Genomic DNA, 16,656 nt, shown 5'->3' on the forward strand with positions numbered 1-16,656 from the left:
CTGCAGTACCACGTATAATAATCTCTGCTTCACATGCCCAATAAACTTAGATGTTGAATTCATTCAGTGAAGTCCCGTGGGGGTAGGCACATTAAGCGTCGCTTGAGGGCGGCAAATCGAGGAGAATCATTAGGTATATATAGAAATAGCTACGAGGGTGGGTCAATAAGTCCTTAGAAAAGCCGACAGGTGGCGCGACTAGTACTGCAAGCGGTTTGTTTTCATGCAGCGGCACTACCGATTCAGTATGCTGCGAAGTTTCAATCAGATTGGTCGGGTTGTTGTGTGTTTCTCGTACATTTAAAAAAAAAATTTGCTTGTGGAAAATGGAAAAATGGAAAATGGAGAAAATTGAGTTTAGAGTTGTTATTAAACATTTTAATATAAAAGGGTTAACAGCAAATGAAATAAAAAATGAGTTGGATTTAGTTCACGGCATATCTGCTCCTTCACTTGCAACTATTTATAACTGGTTAAATGAATTTAAACGTGGTCGTACATCAACAAAGGATGAACCACGCTCAGGACGTCCTGTAGAGGTGACTACACCAGAAATGATCAATAAAATCCACGATATGGTGTTAAGTAACCGAAGATTAAAGTTGAGTGAGATAATTGAGGTTACAGGGATCTCAAAAGGTAGCGTCATTTCTATTTTACATGACAAATTGGGCATGAAAAATATTTCTGCAAGATGGGTGCTGCGTTTGCTCACAGTCGACAATAAACGCAGTAGGGTGGTGGCCTCTAAAGCCCTGTTGTCGCTCATGCAACGCAATCCGGATGAATTTTTTCGTCGCTTTGTGACTGCAGATGAAACATGGATACACCACTATACTCCCGAGACGAAAGAACAGTCAAAGCAGTGGATTGCGAAGACAAACCATGTCCAAAGAAGGCGAAAACCGTAAAATCAGCTGGTAAGGTTATGGCTACTGTATTTTGGGATGCACGTGAAATTATTTTCGTTGACTATTTGGAAAAAGGAAAAACAATAACAGGGGATTATTATGCATCTTTATTGGACCAGCTAAAAAACAAAATTGAAGAAAAACGGCCTCATTTAAACAGGAAAAAAATCCTCTTTCATCAGGACAATGCCCGTGTTTACACATGTTTACGATCAATGGTTAAAATTGAAGAATTGAAGTTCGAATTGGTCGACCACCCACCGTATTCGCCAGATTTAGCCCCCAGTGACTTTTTCCTTTTCCCAAACTTAAAAAAATGGCTAAGTGGACAACGTTTTTTTTCAAATGAAGAAGTCATCGATCGGACAAATGCTTATTTTGAGGACCTTCCGAAAACTTATTTTTCTGACGGTTTAAAAAAAATTGAGAAACGTCTAACCAAGTGTATTGAGCTCCAAGGAAATTATGTTGAGAAATAAAAAAAAAATACAAAAATAAAACCTGTTTTAATGCTTTTTTCTAAGGAATTATTGACCCACCCTCGTACCTAAACTTAGTAATAACGGAAATATCTTTCCATTTAAAAAAATCAGTTCACTTGTGGGAAACAAAGTGTGTTAATTACTATAAAAGGTTAACAGGACTGTAATTTTTTTGTCGGGTTCGCGATGTCTAGTTTACTTCCGTTGTCCTTTGACGTCGCGTCCTTGGTGATCAGCAATGACATGCGCAGATTTGCGAATTACATTTGAATTATAGGTAGGTACACACTTAGGAACCTAATTTAAAATTTATCCAAATATTTTTGCCAGTCACTCATGAGTTTTGGAAGTTGTTATATACATGTATTTTAAAATGTATCTATATGAAACCGTGGACTCGGAATATTTGTCTATTGAAGCAGAGATGGCATTTAAAATAGATTTAGTGGTATATAGGTCTTGTTAGCAATGTATCCCTACAACACATTTCTTAGATATTGGTGTCATGGAAAGATGATAAAAAATGGGGCGGCATTTTGTCTTGGGACGTCACTGAATTCATTATACCTCTATCGAAATGCAAGTAAGTACACAAAACTGTAGAAGCATTATAAGGATGTTTTCAGGTATCGGATGGCAAAAAACAATGTTTTGTATTATAATGTAACATGAGTTGTTTATTTTTACATATTGAATATAGCAAATAACTATTCAACTTAAAGATACAAGTCCATTTTGCAGTCTCCAAAGCCGCCCGTCATTAATTAGTAGGTAGGTACTAGGTAGGGCATAAGAAATTATCTTGAAATTAAACAAATAAATTATTAGAAGCTATCCGGCTTCTATATTGATATAAATATCTTTATTTCCAATTGAATTCATTCCATTATGGTAAGTTGCACTTTGGTGCTATGAAATTTATTTGTACAGAGATAAAGTCGCCTTGCTCTCACAAGTCCAAAAGAATTTTTCAACATTATTTAGATGATCAATCCATAAAAATGCAAATAAAAAGTGAGAATCAAACAGTTTTAAGAGGGTCCTCGTCTTTAGTGCTCACTACAACTTTAACCCGATTATCTAGGATTTTCTCGAGCTTCGGTTGGAATTGCGTCAGGAAACCTCTCTCCGAGTCAGAATGATTTGTGAGGATGACTGACGTGCCGCAGTGCACCGCATCTAACACATCATGGTGCAGCATTTCACCTGAAATTCAATAAAAGATCAAATTCATTGGTCTGTGAAAAAATTAGTCTTTACCTGTGCAAAATAAATTATAATATAGTCACCATGTTCTACATAGGTAAGTATGTATATTATGTAAACAGACATTGATTATCAACGACACATTGCACATGTTAAAGATGGAGCTTGGACATAATATTAAAGTGAATCAAAAAAGACTTCCTATAGTGGAACCGCTAAAGCATTGAGCTGTGCAGCTGCAATATCTTCTCATGTGCAGAAAATAAGTGGGGCTTATGTGTTTTTGTCTATGGTTGCTATCATCGACTGTGTTTACACTGTGTCTGTTATATTGCCTTGTCTCACTTGACGCACCTCCCACTCTTATCAATTTCTTACCCAAATTAATGAACCATTCTGCTAATGCGGTTCGTTTTTAGTCTACTAATTTTAACTCTGAAGATCGGTGAGTTAAAAGTTTTTACATTATTACTTACTCATTGTTTGCTGCATAGAAAAATAGCACCTACGACTGACTGAAACTTGTTTTAGCAATTTTAACAGGAAAAACACAGAAGGCTCCATTTGATAGAATAGTTTCTTCAACAACTTTGATTTAAATAGTGTGGCAGTCAGCAGTAAAACCTGTACAGACAATCGTTAGTCGCAGATATCAAGTCAGGTTTGGCAAAGAATAGAATTATTGCAGACACTTCATTAGACTTCAGATATTTTTTCTACACTTTTTTAAGGTGACATTGTCATTTGAGGAATCAAAATCGAACGTCTTTTAAAAGCCAGTCTGTGTTTCACTGCAGACAATATTATTGCATTGCATTCACCAATTGAAATAGTGGAATCGTGTCAACAACCGTACCTGTCAAAAAGAGGTCAGCCTGTACGCCTTTGAGTACGGAGGCGCCAGAGCCAGCGCAGAGAGCCACACATTTGATGGGAGCGGACATACCGGCACCTCGCGCTGTGGCCAGGCGGATGCTGTGCAAACCGGTCAAATTCTTCACCAGCGACACAATACTCTCCAGGGATGTGGAATTTTCCAGCTGGCATAATCTAAGAATTACAAAGAAAATAATATATTACTATTCAGATTTTCTGTATGTTTATATAAGAAATGCAATATGCCGTTGATATCCAACGTTATTTTCATCAGGAGAACAAACACAATCTTTCTGAAGGATTTGATAATCAAAGATCACTGTAAATATTAAAAATCGAAATTTATAAAACATACGTTTTTAACTCGAATAATTTGTAAATCACTAAAGCTATATACGAGGGTGGGTCAATAAGTCCTTAGAAAAGCCGACAGGTGGCGCGACTAGTACTGTAAGCGGTTTGTTTTCATGCAGCGGCACTACCGATTCAGTATGCTGCGAAGTTTCAATCAGATTGGTCGGGTTGTTGTTTTTTATTTTCGTATATTTAAAAAAAAAATTTGCTTGTTTACAAAAATGGAGAAAATTGAGTTTAGAGCTGTTATTAAACATTTTAATATAAAAGGGTTAACAGCAAAGGAAATAAAAAATGAGTTGGATTTAGTTCACGGCATATCTGCTCCTTCACTTGCAACTATTTATAACTGGTTAAATGAATTTAAACGTGGTCGTACATCAACAAAGGATGAACCACGCTCAGGACGTCCTGTAGAGGTGACTACACCAGAAATGATCAATAAAATCCACGATATGGTGTTAAGTGACCGAAAATTAAAGTTGAGTGAGATAATTGAGGTTACAGGGATCTCAAAAGGTAGCGTCATTTCTATTTTACATGACAAATTGGGCATGAAAAAAATTTCTGCAAGATGGGTGCCGTGTTTGCTCACAGTCGACAATAAACGCAATAGGGTGGTGGCCTCTAAAGCCCTGTTGTCGCTTATGCAACGCAATCCGGATGAATTTTTTCGTCGCTTTGTGACTGTAGATGAAACATGGATACACCACTATACTCCCGAGACGAAAGAACAGTCAAAGCAGTGGATTGCGAAAGGCGAACCATGTCCAAAGAAGGCGAAAACCGTAAAATCAGCTGGTAAGGTTATGGCTACTGTATTTTGGGATGCACGTGGAATTATTTTCGTTGACTATTTGGAAAAAGGAAAAACAATAACAGGGGATTATTATGCATCTTTATTGGACCAGCTAAAAAACAAAATTGAAGAAAAACGGCCTCATTTAAACAGGAAAAAAATCCTCTTTCATCAGGACAATGCCCGTGTTCACACATGTTTACGATCAATGGCTAAAATTGAAGAATTGAAGTTCGAATTGGTCGACCACCCACCGTATTCGCCAGATTTAACCCCCAGTGACTTTTTCCTTTTCCCAAACTTAAAAAAATGGCTAAGTGGACAACGTTTTTTTTCAAATGAAGAAGTCATCGATCGGACAAATGCTTATTTTGAGGACCTTCCGAAAACTTATTTTTCTGACGGTTTAAAAAAAATTGAGAAACGTCTAACCAAGTGTATTGAGCTCCAAGGAGATTATGAAAAAAAAATACAAAAATAAAAACTGTTTCAATGCTTTTTTCTAAGGAATTATTGACACACCCTCGTACAAAGAGCAATTAAAAATATTTTAATGAAAAATGATATCACCAAACAATAACAAACTAATAACCTTTCAAATCTCGTGATGACATAGTTATCAAAAATGTTTAACTCCAATAACAAACCATCTGCCACAAAATTTACGTGCATACTGGTAAATAATGTTTTCTTTAGTTTTAAGTAAATAAAAAAACAAGTGTTGCAGACTACCTGTCGCACACTGCAACACGCTTTTTTTGAACTTTTTTTTTGGATCCGCAGATGTAAAAAGGTTAAGAAACATTGATGTAAAGCAGGGGTTCCCAACCCCGTGCCCGCGGGCACCATGGCGCCCGCGGAACGATTCTAATGTGCCCGCCACTATTCGACAGACAGAATTTTCACGCTAGCCTGCAGAAAACCCGAAGTGAACGAACGCCATGAACTGAGCCGATGAACGCCGAAGCACGTGACAGTAGTATTTTTGAAAAAAGCGGCATATAAAATTGAATCATTTTTCGGTTCGACATATTTATGCGAATCATTGTTTTCAAACAACAAAATCAAGATATAAATCTCGACTCACCGATGAGCATCTTTATGATTGTTCGCTAACAGGATTATCGTCATACTCTCCTAATTATGAGGCACTGGCCAATGATATGCAATGCCAAAGATCACATTGACATATTGATATTCTATTTTTTTATAAAATGTTTTCTTAGTATTTGTGTTTTTTGTTTACTTTGTTTACGTTTTGTAAATACATTTCTCTATGTGTATGCAATTTGAATAATAGTTTTATTATTTTGAAATATTTGTGTTTATTATTTATTAATAAATTATGAATATAAGAAAATAAATTATGGGAAAATGAGAAGTTATGGAAGGAGTTTGTCGATTAAAAATAGGTGGTGCCCGCCACCCTACCGATATTTTAGAATGTGCTCTAGAGTACAAAAAGGTTGGGAACCCCTGATGTAGAGCATCCAATGTGTTGAATACTGTTTCTTGTAAAAACATCTATAATTAATTCCATAGTTGACGGCTAAAACCCACACAGATTTTTTTTACTTTGTTTCAAAACCATTATACAGCATTGTCATTCTCATTCAGCATTGTCATTCTTCACAAAAAAGGTGACAGAGAACACTTAGCAAATTATCATCCAATAAGTCTACTCCATATTCTCTACAAGACGTTCACAAAAATTCTCTCAAACCGTCTGCAAAATGTACAAGACGAGAACAAGCCGGATTTAGAGGAGGATACAGCATATGGACCATATCCAAGTCGTCAGAGAAATCATAGAGCGGTGCCGGGAATACAAACTGCCACTATGCATGGGTTTTATAGACTATGAGAAGGCGTTTGATTCCATAAAGAAATGTGCAATACTCGATGCACTCAGAAATCAAGTAATCCCCGGGCGCTATATAAATATTTTCAATAATATATACAGTAGCGCAACAGCATCTATCAATCTCCATAAACCAATCGCGCAGATTTCCTATCATCAAAGGAGTCTGACAAGGTGATACAATCTCACCTAAACTATTTACAGCTACCCTTGAACACTTATTCACTTAACTTGACTGGAATGACAAAGGGATCCCCATAAATGGAGAATATTTGAGTCATCTGCGCTTTGCCGATGACATAGTAATTTTCTCGCAAGACTCAGAAGACCTCCAAAGCAGAATGGAATGCAGGAACTCGCTGAAGTAAGCAACAAAGTAGGCATGAAATAAATGTAACAAAGACGAAAGTCTTGTTCAACTGCTTTGCGGGCCAAAAAGAGATCCTCATCAATGGCACTCAGCTCGAACAGGTGAAAAACTACATCTATCTGGGACTACAAGGGTCTATAGATGGATGTATCTTTGATAAAATTGTTCGCAGAGTAAAGCTAGGCTGGAGTGCTTTTGGCCACCTGAATATTGTCTTCAAAAGTGACCTTTCGCTGTGCCTAAAGTGCAAAGTGTTTAACCAGTGTGTACTTCCCGTAATCACATATGCGTATGAAACATGGACCCTAAGTAAAAGAGAGATCCAGAAACTTAGAGTAGCACAACGTGGTATGGAGAGGTGAATGCTGGGCATAATGCGAAAGGACAAAAAGAGGAATGAGTGGATAAGGAAGCAGACAAGGGTTTGCGATGTGATAGAGTTCATTAACCTGTTCTCTGCCAAGAGGTATTTGTATGGCCATATACGGAGGGCCGCGATTTTCTTTGAAAAAATAAACCTTAGTAAATATACTTTTTTTGGCTTTATATTAATACTATATCATATAGACTTACCAAATTAATACACGATGTGTCCATTTACGCCGTTATTTATCCAAATAAATCACAATTAATGTTTCACAAAACGTCAGGGTTGTCACAACACTTACACAGTAAAGATGAGAACGTGATAATGTATGAGAAGTAATTCTACAATGTGCTACTTTAGTCTTAAAACCAAATAAAAATATAACGAATTCAAAAAAAATTTAATAGTCTTCTACCGTGTGGTATGTCTCAAAACAAGGTTCAACGCAGAGAGCCACTTTGCACTGTTTGCACTCATACCTTGATTCTCTTCGAAGTTTCCTGGATAAACACACCACACATCTTGCCATTGTTTTGACTTTTTTAGCACTTGGAGGTGATTTTGCCATAAAATGCCTCTCTGTGAGATGCGATGGCAATTCTGAATGTCTTTTCCTAACTGAAGATTTGGAAGGCACAACACGTTGATACCAGATGAAAGTCTCCCACAGGAGACTACCTCAAAGGGCGGACCGAACCATCATATTTCCCAAAATACCACAGCCTACGTCCACTCTTCGCGGTGATCGCAACCCTCGGCCGAGCGGAACCCGTCTCCTTGAAATTCAAATTCGTCAAATTCCCGCCAAAACAGACGCGGTCTATCAAAAACGGCCGCTCGCGCCGCCACTAGTCAATCCGTCGGTAAAACAGGGAGCTTCCCGACCGACGGATAAAACAGGACGCCGCGAATCTGGCAGTTGGATCTGGATGGGCGCGAAAGCTCTCTCTTGCCTGATACGTCGACCAGCCAGCATCTCTCTTACATCAACCGCCGAACCAACAGCATCGACCGCAAAATCTCTTCTCGCCTCGGACGCGAAGCCAAGCCAGCATTCCGGACAGCCCGCCAAAAAGACCACATCTGACATCGGCAGCACGCCAAGCCGCAAGCCCCGACCCTATCTCCCATCGGACAGCGAGCATCGCCTCGGATGCGAAGCCCCAGCAGCCAAGCCCGCGACACCACGTTGCAGCCCGCCAATTACCAACCGACCGCCAACGACGACAATAACCTGTATCGTATCTGTAACGACTACCCTGCAATACGATGAAATAAACCAGCCTTGACCAAATACCCCGTGCGTTTCTGTCCCCCACCCCCGCTTTGACCTTGACGTTATCACGGCCTGCCATCTCCGCTTCAGAGCGCGTAGAAGGCCGGTGATAAGTTGACGCCCATAGCGTGGGGCTTGTGGGCAGGATTGTGTCCACCGGAGCCAGCATCGACCCTGAGATACGCCAGCAGAGTGAGTACAACTGTGAACTTCCTCAAACAGTGACATTTGCGAGTACTCACTCTACCGGGGGAGAAACACACGGCCGGTAGTCACAATGTCAAATTGACCTTGTTTCGCGCGTGCAATCGCGACATCGAGACACGCGGCGATGCGTTTCTCGCAGCGGAAATGACGCACGAGATCGCGCGGAACGTACTCCCGCGAGTTCATTCGATGTAGAAAGCCTAGCCAGACACTGCTGGGGGACCGCGCAAAAAACCGCGTGGTCCCGAAACCTGGAATTCAGCACACCAGTGGCGCCTGACAGAAGCAACAGCCTGGATAGCAAATCAGCATGGACATCGGCTCCATCGCAAGACGTGACAGCAGCATCGTTATGTTCCTCCGACCAGCGGTATCATCCGTCGACCCTGGCCCACGGAGGAATACGTAAGATGTCATGGCCAACGGCGTCGCGATGCTACACGGAGATGCCCCGGCTACCGACGCCGACGCTCTTCGTGACCGACGTCACCCAGCACAGCGAGGTGCCAGCCAACGGCGCTCGTACCTCAAACCCAGGCGAAACATCTGCCACCAGCGCGGATGTCTCGCCTAGCATAACCACTAGCCTTATCAAGCCTAGCGAGTCTTAACGCACTGGAAGACGACACTCCTCGCAAAGACCCAAGGTCAAGCTTCAGTACCAAACCCCATAACCAGCCGCTTACCATTTGGCACCGGCGTTATCACGGAGTGCCCCGGCGCGACGCCCGGCACCTTCGTGATATACCTTACGGCAGACCGAGGTTGGTCGCCTGGTCTCTGGTTGCCCAACCGGCGGTGACCAGCAGATACATCAGACACCGCCTCAATCGCCGACGGCCCAAGGCTACATCGGATCTGCAACCTGAGGGACCAAGAAGACTGAAGCGGAAGCCAAGATTCCAGGGACACAGCAAGACCCCCAGCATTAATCGACAAACATCCGACGCCAGCGAGGATGTCACGCCCGCCTTAAAACTACGACACCTATGGCCAAACCGCTTCGACGCCTTGGACGTGCGAGAAGACGACGCTCAAGAACTCAAGATCCCACTTCCAACACCAGACCCCATCACCAGACGTCTATTCTTGGAACCGGCGCTATCACGGAGTGTCCCTGACTGACATGTCTGACACCTCCGCGAAAACCTCACGAGGAAGCTGAGATTGGTGCCCTGGTCTCTAGTCACACAATGGCGGCGACTAGCAGGCGCAACAGGTCCCACCTCACTCTTCGACGGCCCAAGGATGCGATGAGCTGGTCGATTCGAGGGAACCACCATGTGGAAGTGGAAACCTCAGCAGTTTTGACACGAAAGAGCCTCAAGCACGCCAAGACCATCGGACGCGTCAAAGCCGCACAGAGGTGAACCGGCCCCAAGGACAAGCGACGGTAGGCTGATGGAAAAGACGACGGTTCGGTCGTTTCCCGGAGAGGTCGTTTGATACCAGATGAAAGTCTCCCACAGGAGACTACCTCAAAGGGCGGACCGAACCATCATATTTCCCAAAATACCACAGCCTACGTCCACTCTTCGCGGTGATCGCAACCCTCGGCCGAGCGGAACCCGTCTCCTTGAAATTCAAATTCGTCAAATTCCCGCCAAAACAGACGCGGTCTATCAAAAACGGCCGCTCGCGCCGCCACTAGTCAATCCGTCGGTAAAACAGGGAGCTTCCCGACCGACGGATAAAACAGGACGCCGCGAATCTGGCAGTTGGATCTGGATGGGCGCGAAAGCTCTCTCTTGCCTGATACGTCGACCAGCCAGCATCTCTCTTACATCAACCGCCGAACCAACAGCATCGACCGCAAAATCTCTTCTCGCCTCGGACGCGAAGCCAAGCCAGCATTCCGGACAGCCCGCCAAAAAGACCACATCTGACATCGGCAGCACGCCAAGCCGCAAGCCCCGACCCTATCTCCCATCGGACAGCGAGCATCGCCTCGGATGCGAAGCCCCAGCAGCCAAGCCCGCGACACCACGTTGCAGCCCGCCAATTACCAACCGACCGCCAACGACGACAATAACCTGTATCGTATCTGTAACGACTACCCTGCAATACGATGAAATAAACCAGCCTTGACCAAATACCCCGTGCGTTTCTGTCCCCCACCCCCGCTTTGACCTTGACGTTATCACGGCCTGCCATCTCCGCTTCAGAGTGCGCAGAAGGCCGGTGATAACGTTTGTATTCGTTAATTAATTGTCGAATGACCTCTAATTGAAATTGTGCCAACGGTACACGTTTTCCAGTTTTTTGACAAAACAGTATATGGCTGTTCAACAGTGAGAGGTCGATTAGATAGAAGAACATTTTTTTGTACCACCTCATTGTTTTGCGCGTCGAGTGTACACTTGACAAAACCATGTCTGATTTGTCAACTGCACCCATATTTTTATTGTAATCTTGGACACATTCCGGTTTTATTATCGGTTCATTCCGATACGTTCTTTTGCCTGTGTCGGTGAGCTGGGCAGGATGAAGAGTCGTCAGCATGGACACTTCCCTTTTATCTTTCCAGATTTGTGCCGAAATAGTGTCTGTGTGGTAAGCTTTCATTTCTCCTTTTTTCAATTTCTCCGTATGCTTTGGCAATCCCTTTCGGTTTCTCCTTACAGTGCCGCAAGCATTCGTTTTCCGGTCATGTAGTTTTTGGAACAAAATTGGGCTAGTATTCCAATTGTCTACGTACAGGGTATGTCCCCTGTCCAAATATGGTTCCATGAGAGTCAAGACTACACTTCCTGAAATACCCATGTGCATGTGTGTTACATATTCGGTGGTTTTTCCAGTGTACACAATAAAATTCAGTACATATCCGGTGGCACAGTCACATATCACAAAAAATTTAATGCCAAAACGGCTTGCTTTTGATGGGATATACTGGCGAAATGACAAATTGCCTTTGAAAAGTAGCAAACTTTCATCGATGCACACATTCATGTAAGGATACATGCACTCCGCAAACTTTTTTTTGAAATAGTCCACTAGGAATCTAATTTTGAAAATCTTGTCCCCACTTATTTGTTGCGTATTGTCACAAAAGTGGAGCATGCGAAGAATGATTTGAAATCTATTGCGGCGCATCGTATCTGAGTAAATCGGAGAAAATAGTAAAATATCTGTAGACCAGTGATCTTGTATTTTATTTCTCGAATTACAGGCCATCAAAAGACATATTGCCAAAAAGAGGTACAATTCTCCTACTGTTACGTCTACCCATTGTTTCAATCTCCAACTCAACTTATTGCAGTGATTTTTGACGTATTGGTATTGTTTATTGGTTTCCATGGCAACGAAATTCATAAGCGTGCTGGTTATGAACAGCTTGAAAAACTCCGATTCTCTGCTATCAACATTTTCTATGTCCGCTCCTGACCTCGAGCTATCAAATGAATTTATTTTGGGGACAAAATCATCGGTTTCCCATTCGAAAACTGGAACAGATTCATCAGCCGGTACAGATTCATCAATTTGTGCAGCTTCATATGCACTGGGATCTTGTTCCTCTTCATCCAAATCGACATCAAAATCACTATCATCCGATTCAACAGTTATGCCAACCCTGTACATCAAATCTTCGACCTGTTCGGCATTTTCTGATGAACTTTGTGTTCCTTCCATTTTGATTATAAAGAAGATCAAAAGGTTTATATGTAAAAAAGTTCAAATATCCCAGAAACTTGACTTATTATAAAAAGATATAACACAAAAAGTCAAATAAGTTAAACACTATGTGAATAAAATAAGTCCCGACACTAATATCTTATAAAATATACAATTACGACACACAACACAGATTACGAAGGTTTAAAAATTACAAAATCGTACCCGTAAATTACTGAAATGAATTATAAAGTGAAAATATTTCAGCCGCGAAACCGAATTAGGTACGTCAAATACGACTTCGAATATTCAACTGGCATATTTTCGAAGATGTGTCACTGCTATTGTGTACTTGTGTATATTCAGGAATCACAGTATTCCCCGTTTCTCGTATGCATAAGCGAACCATAATTTCGATTGCATCTACTATAAGTAAACGGGAATCCCGGCGAGTAATTTGATAAATATCGGATCCGTGGCACAACCCTACTAGCGACGCGTTTCGGTAACCAAAGAAAGGTTTGTTTAAAATTGATGTTTCGTTGATGATAATATAGAAAATTACAAATGTAAGTATTACACCATGATCCTAAGAGATGTCGCTGTGTGGGCAATGCGATTGAATTATTCAAAACATTGCCTCGGCCGATATATTGCGTTTCAAGTGAAGCGTCTTTGCACGCGCATTTTGCATGGCTGGCCCTCTGTTCTCGGAATAGAAAAGTGTGCTAGGACGCTGGTGGTACTTATCCGGTTAAAAGCCATAAATGGAGATGGGCTGGACACATAGCTCGAAGAAGAGACAATCGTAGGACAAATTTAGTCATCCAGTGGTATCCAAGAGGTACAAAACGTCCGCAAAGTAGAGAAACCTAGAGGCCGCTGGATCGATGAAATGATAAAAGTTCTGCGGAAGTACGTGGCTACGCAACGCACCGGACCAAGAGAAGTGGAATCAGCTTGGAGAGGCCTTCATCCAGCAGTGGATAGATTCAGGCTGATGTTGATAATAGAGTTCTACCATGTAAACCACGCATACACCGCCCATTGCATCACTGTGTATGTTATTGAGGATGTTTATATGTTAACTGTAGATTTCTTAGGTGCACAAGGCGTCCATGATTGAGGATTTTTAAATGGAATCAGATGCTTGTCATAATCAATGAAACCCGAGTAGAGTGAAAAAAATTAATTATATACGAATTAACATTAAATTTTGTTTATTGAAGATGCATAATTTTCAAAACGTCTTAAAAACATTAAAAACACGAAAAATTTCAGCTAGTGTGATTCTTCTAATTCGAGTGACTTCCTCGTAAATAAATTCTAATAATAGTGCTCCTAGAGGTATTTCAAATTTAGTCTAGAGATGGCTACCATCCTTGTAATATATTATATAAGTACATACTTTATAGTGATATATATGCTATTAGGAATGGTTTTAATATTTGACATCAATGTACTCGCTTCTTCTTCTTCCACGGCGCTACATCCCGGGGTGGGATTTGGCATCCTCCACAACCGCTCTCCACTCACTCCGGTTTCTCGCCACAGTTCTCCAGTTACCGGGTCTTCCTATATGAAGCCAGTCCACTTCTACGGCGTCAGCCCATCTCCTTCTTGGACGGCCTCTGGGTACCTTCCATTGGGGTAGCCACTTCGTCATGATCCTTGGCGCTCTAACTTCAGGCATTTTCTCCACATGTCCCGCCCATCGTAGTCTTTGGGACTTACAGTATCTTATGATTGTTTGCTGTTCAATCAGCTCTTCCAACTCGTGATTCATATTCTGTAGTTTCCATTTTCCAACGTGGTTCCAAAGATTTTGCGGAGTATTTTGCGCTCGAAGACAGCTAATTTGTTTTCCTCGTTTGGAGTAAAGCACCAAGTCTCACAGCCATAAGTGACCACTGGCCTTATAATTGTTTTATAAATTAGAAGTTTACTTCTTCGGACTAGAATTTTCGACCCCACCAGTCGCTTGCAGGCATGCCAGCATTTATTCCCGGAGATAAGGCGGATTTTAATCTCCTCTGCTGTCTTATTTTGGGTATTTAGGCTGGATCCGAGATACATGAACTTGTCCACCCCTTCATGTGCATGCTGTCCTATGTCTATATTCTGCAGCGGTACCTGATCGTGTGTGCTGACCATATATTTAGTTTTTGACTGGTTTATTTGTAGCCCAGCGTTTTCTGCTTTTATTTTCATAGTGCCACCATGGTCGATAATCCTCTGTTTGGATCTGCTTGTAATTACTATGTTGTCAGCATAAGCGCACATCTGCGTTGTACTGTTATCTACCATCTGTACCCGCTATTCAAATTAAATCATTTTTTTCAAAACTGAATAAAAGAATTTAAAATGAAACATTTTTTTTATCAACGTGTCATTGAAAAAATATCTTACCAAAAATTTTAGAACGAATGAGATTATAATTTCTTCATTTTATACACATAATTATTATATATTCAATTTCACAATAATTTTTGAATAAAAAAACTATTGAATCACATTATCACATTAGTGCAGGGTTGACATTAGCAATAATTGAATATCTCACAATAACTGTTGACTGATGAAGTGTTTAAACTGAAGACAGGGCCTTATGAAATTTTAGAATTAAAACACTTGATGACATTTCTGAAATGTATTGGTGCGGTTGAAATGGGTGTCCGAGCAAAATTATTATATTGTTAATTGGCGCATTGTAGTCACCATTTGTTTGTAACCATAAATTTTAGCAGATTTTTTGACTTTTTGCTAGATCAAACATAATTCGCATATCATTAAATTGTGTCATTTAAAGTGAAAACTACACTGATCCATCAATTTTGTGAATTGGGCATAATAATAACAAAGTTTTATAATAATTTATGAAATTGATTGTTTTAATGAATCTATAAATGCATTTAAATTTAATCGAAATATTTAGGATATTTTACATATGCATTGACGCAGATAATTTAAGAGTGTACATAAGTGAAACGGAAAATAATTTTCAACAGTATGTGGGACGTAATTTCGGCCGCGTTGCCAGTCGGAGAGCGATAGTCGACCTGTAAGCACGTCAATTTATTTTTTATTTATTTTTATTTATTTATTTGAAAAAGACACGTTGAGTACATAACAAATTATTAATTCAGGACGTTCACGACATGACATTTAGAATAAAAATTACAAGTAATCAGTTCGGAAAATCAGAAAAAACAAAGTGGAGGAAAAAAAGAAAGCAAAAAATATTTTTATACAAAAGAAATAAAATTAAAAAAAACAACAATGATTCAAAAAGTACAAATTAAACCATAAAATAGAATTTGAAAAACAGAATATATAATGGCTCGCCAAAAATATCTACATCTCTAGGGAGTGCATTGACCAACCGCACAGCCCTCGCTATTGGTGCCTGGTGAGCCTGACATGAGGAAACAGCTTTCACCCAAAATAGGTCATGTTGTCAAAATAGACCACGCATGTAATTGACAGGTGCGTAAAAATTTAAATTTTCTAGAATATCGGGATTGAAAATGATACCACGTGAGAGCAGGGAAAAATGCTTTAAGAGCAGAAGTGACCTACGAGCTTCAAGAGATTTTGTGATGGCGTCGGAGGAATATATTCTTAAATCGTGTAAAGATGACTAAAAAACGTTCCGCATGTACTATGCATGAAAAAGAAAACATGTCAATGAATTTACTATTATTATTAGTAATATAACATTAAACAGACGCATGTTGGATTTTTATGACAAATTATATTTTGTTCGGCTCGCGTCATTTGCACAATCCGCGCTTCGCCTAGTCACGATCTTTTTAGAACACGCCTCAGTCATTATTTTCAGCTTCACTTTTATAATATATTGAGATACCAACGAGTGTATTTTTCAAAATGAGACCCCTGCATTACCATAGAGATCTCAATCCCACGTCCTGTTATATCCACTATTTTTTTCTACGTTATAGATACCTTTATGATCACCAAACTAGGAAATATGATAGAGATTTGAAGCCTTCGAAATGTGGCTGTCTTGAGGTATCGAGATATTCTCAAAATTCTTTAGACTGATAGCTAGGCATGAGAATGACACAGAAATTGAGCATAGTTTCCCCTCAGAGAGCTCATTATCCATGGAAAGATCAATGGTAGCAGAGTAAGTCTAGCTTCAACTTTTTTAGTAAAGCGGCACACTTGGTACACGACTGTCAACCGGAACATTGCGCGATTCTGACACGTTGGGTCCTTGCGCTGAATCAACCGCCGCACGTTGATAAAGTAATTTTGAAATTGAAACAGAATGATATTGAATTTGCAGCCCTGCATAGTGTGATTGCATAA

The 16,656-nt window shown here is 40.6% G+C and overlaps 2 protein-coding genes across 2 annotated transcripts in view; one reads left to right on the forward strand and one right to left on the reverse strand.

Annotated features, from left to right (window-relative positions):
* Positions 1–2,042: 2,042 nt before the first annotated feature.
* The window catches only part of LOC147064410 (NIF3-like protein 1), a 39,618-nt gene continuing 25,004 nt past the window's right edge, over positions 2,043–16,656 (reverse strand). The window contains exons 5-6 of the mRNA XM_085957934.1: positions 3,456–3,649; positions 2,043–2,599 (exon numbers count right to left, since the gene is read on the reverse strand). Of these exons, the coding sequence (XP_085814060.1) occupies positions 2,415–2,599; positions 3,456–3,649 (379 nt within the window). The 3' untranslated portion in view covers positions 2,043–2,414. The remainder of the gene's footprint in view (positions 2,600–3,455; positions 3,650–16,656) is intronic.
* Positions 8,608–16,656, forward strand: part of LOC147064411 (uncharacterized) — a 39,060-nt gene continuing 31,011 nt past the window's right edge. Inside the window, exon 1 of the mRNA XM_085957935.1 lies at positions 8,608–10,902. Within this exon, the coding sequence (XP_085814061.1) occupies positions 10,162–10,797 (636 nt within the window). The 5' untranslated portion in view covers positions 8,608–10,161 and the 3' untranslated portion in view covers positions 10,798–10,902. The remainder of the gene's footprint in view (positions 10,903–16,656) is intronic.

The sequence above is a fragment of the Rhyacophila brunnea genome, unplaced genomic scaffold (assembly GCF_057557595.1).
Source record: "Rhyacophila brunnea isolate RB1 unplaced genomic scaffold, BYU_Rbru_1.0 scaffold_7, whole genome shotgun sequence".
Lineage (NCBI taxonomy): Eukaryota > Metazoa > Arthropoda > Insecta > Trichoptera > Rhyacophilidae > Rhyacophila > Rhyacophila brunnea.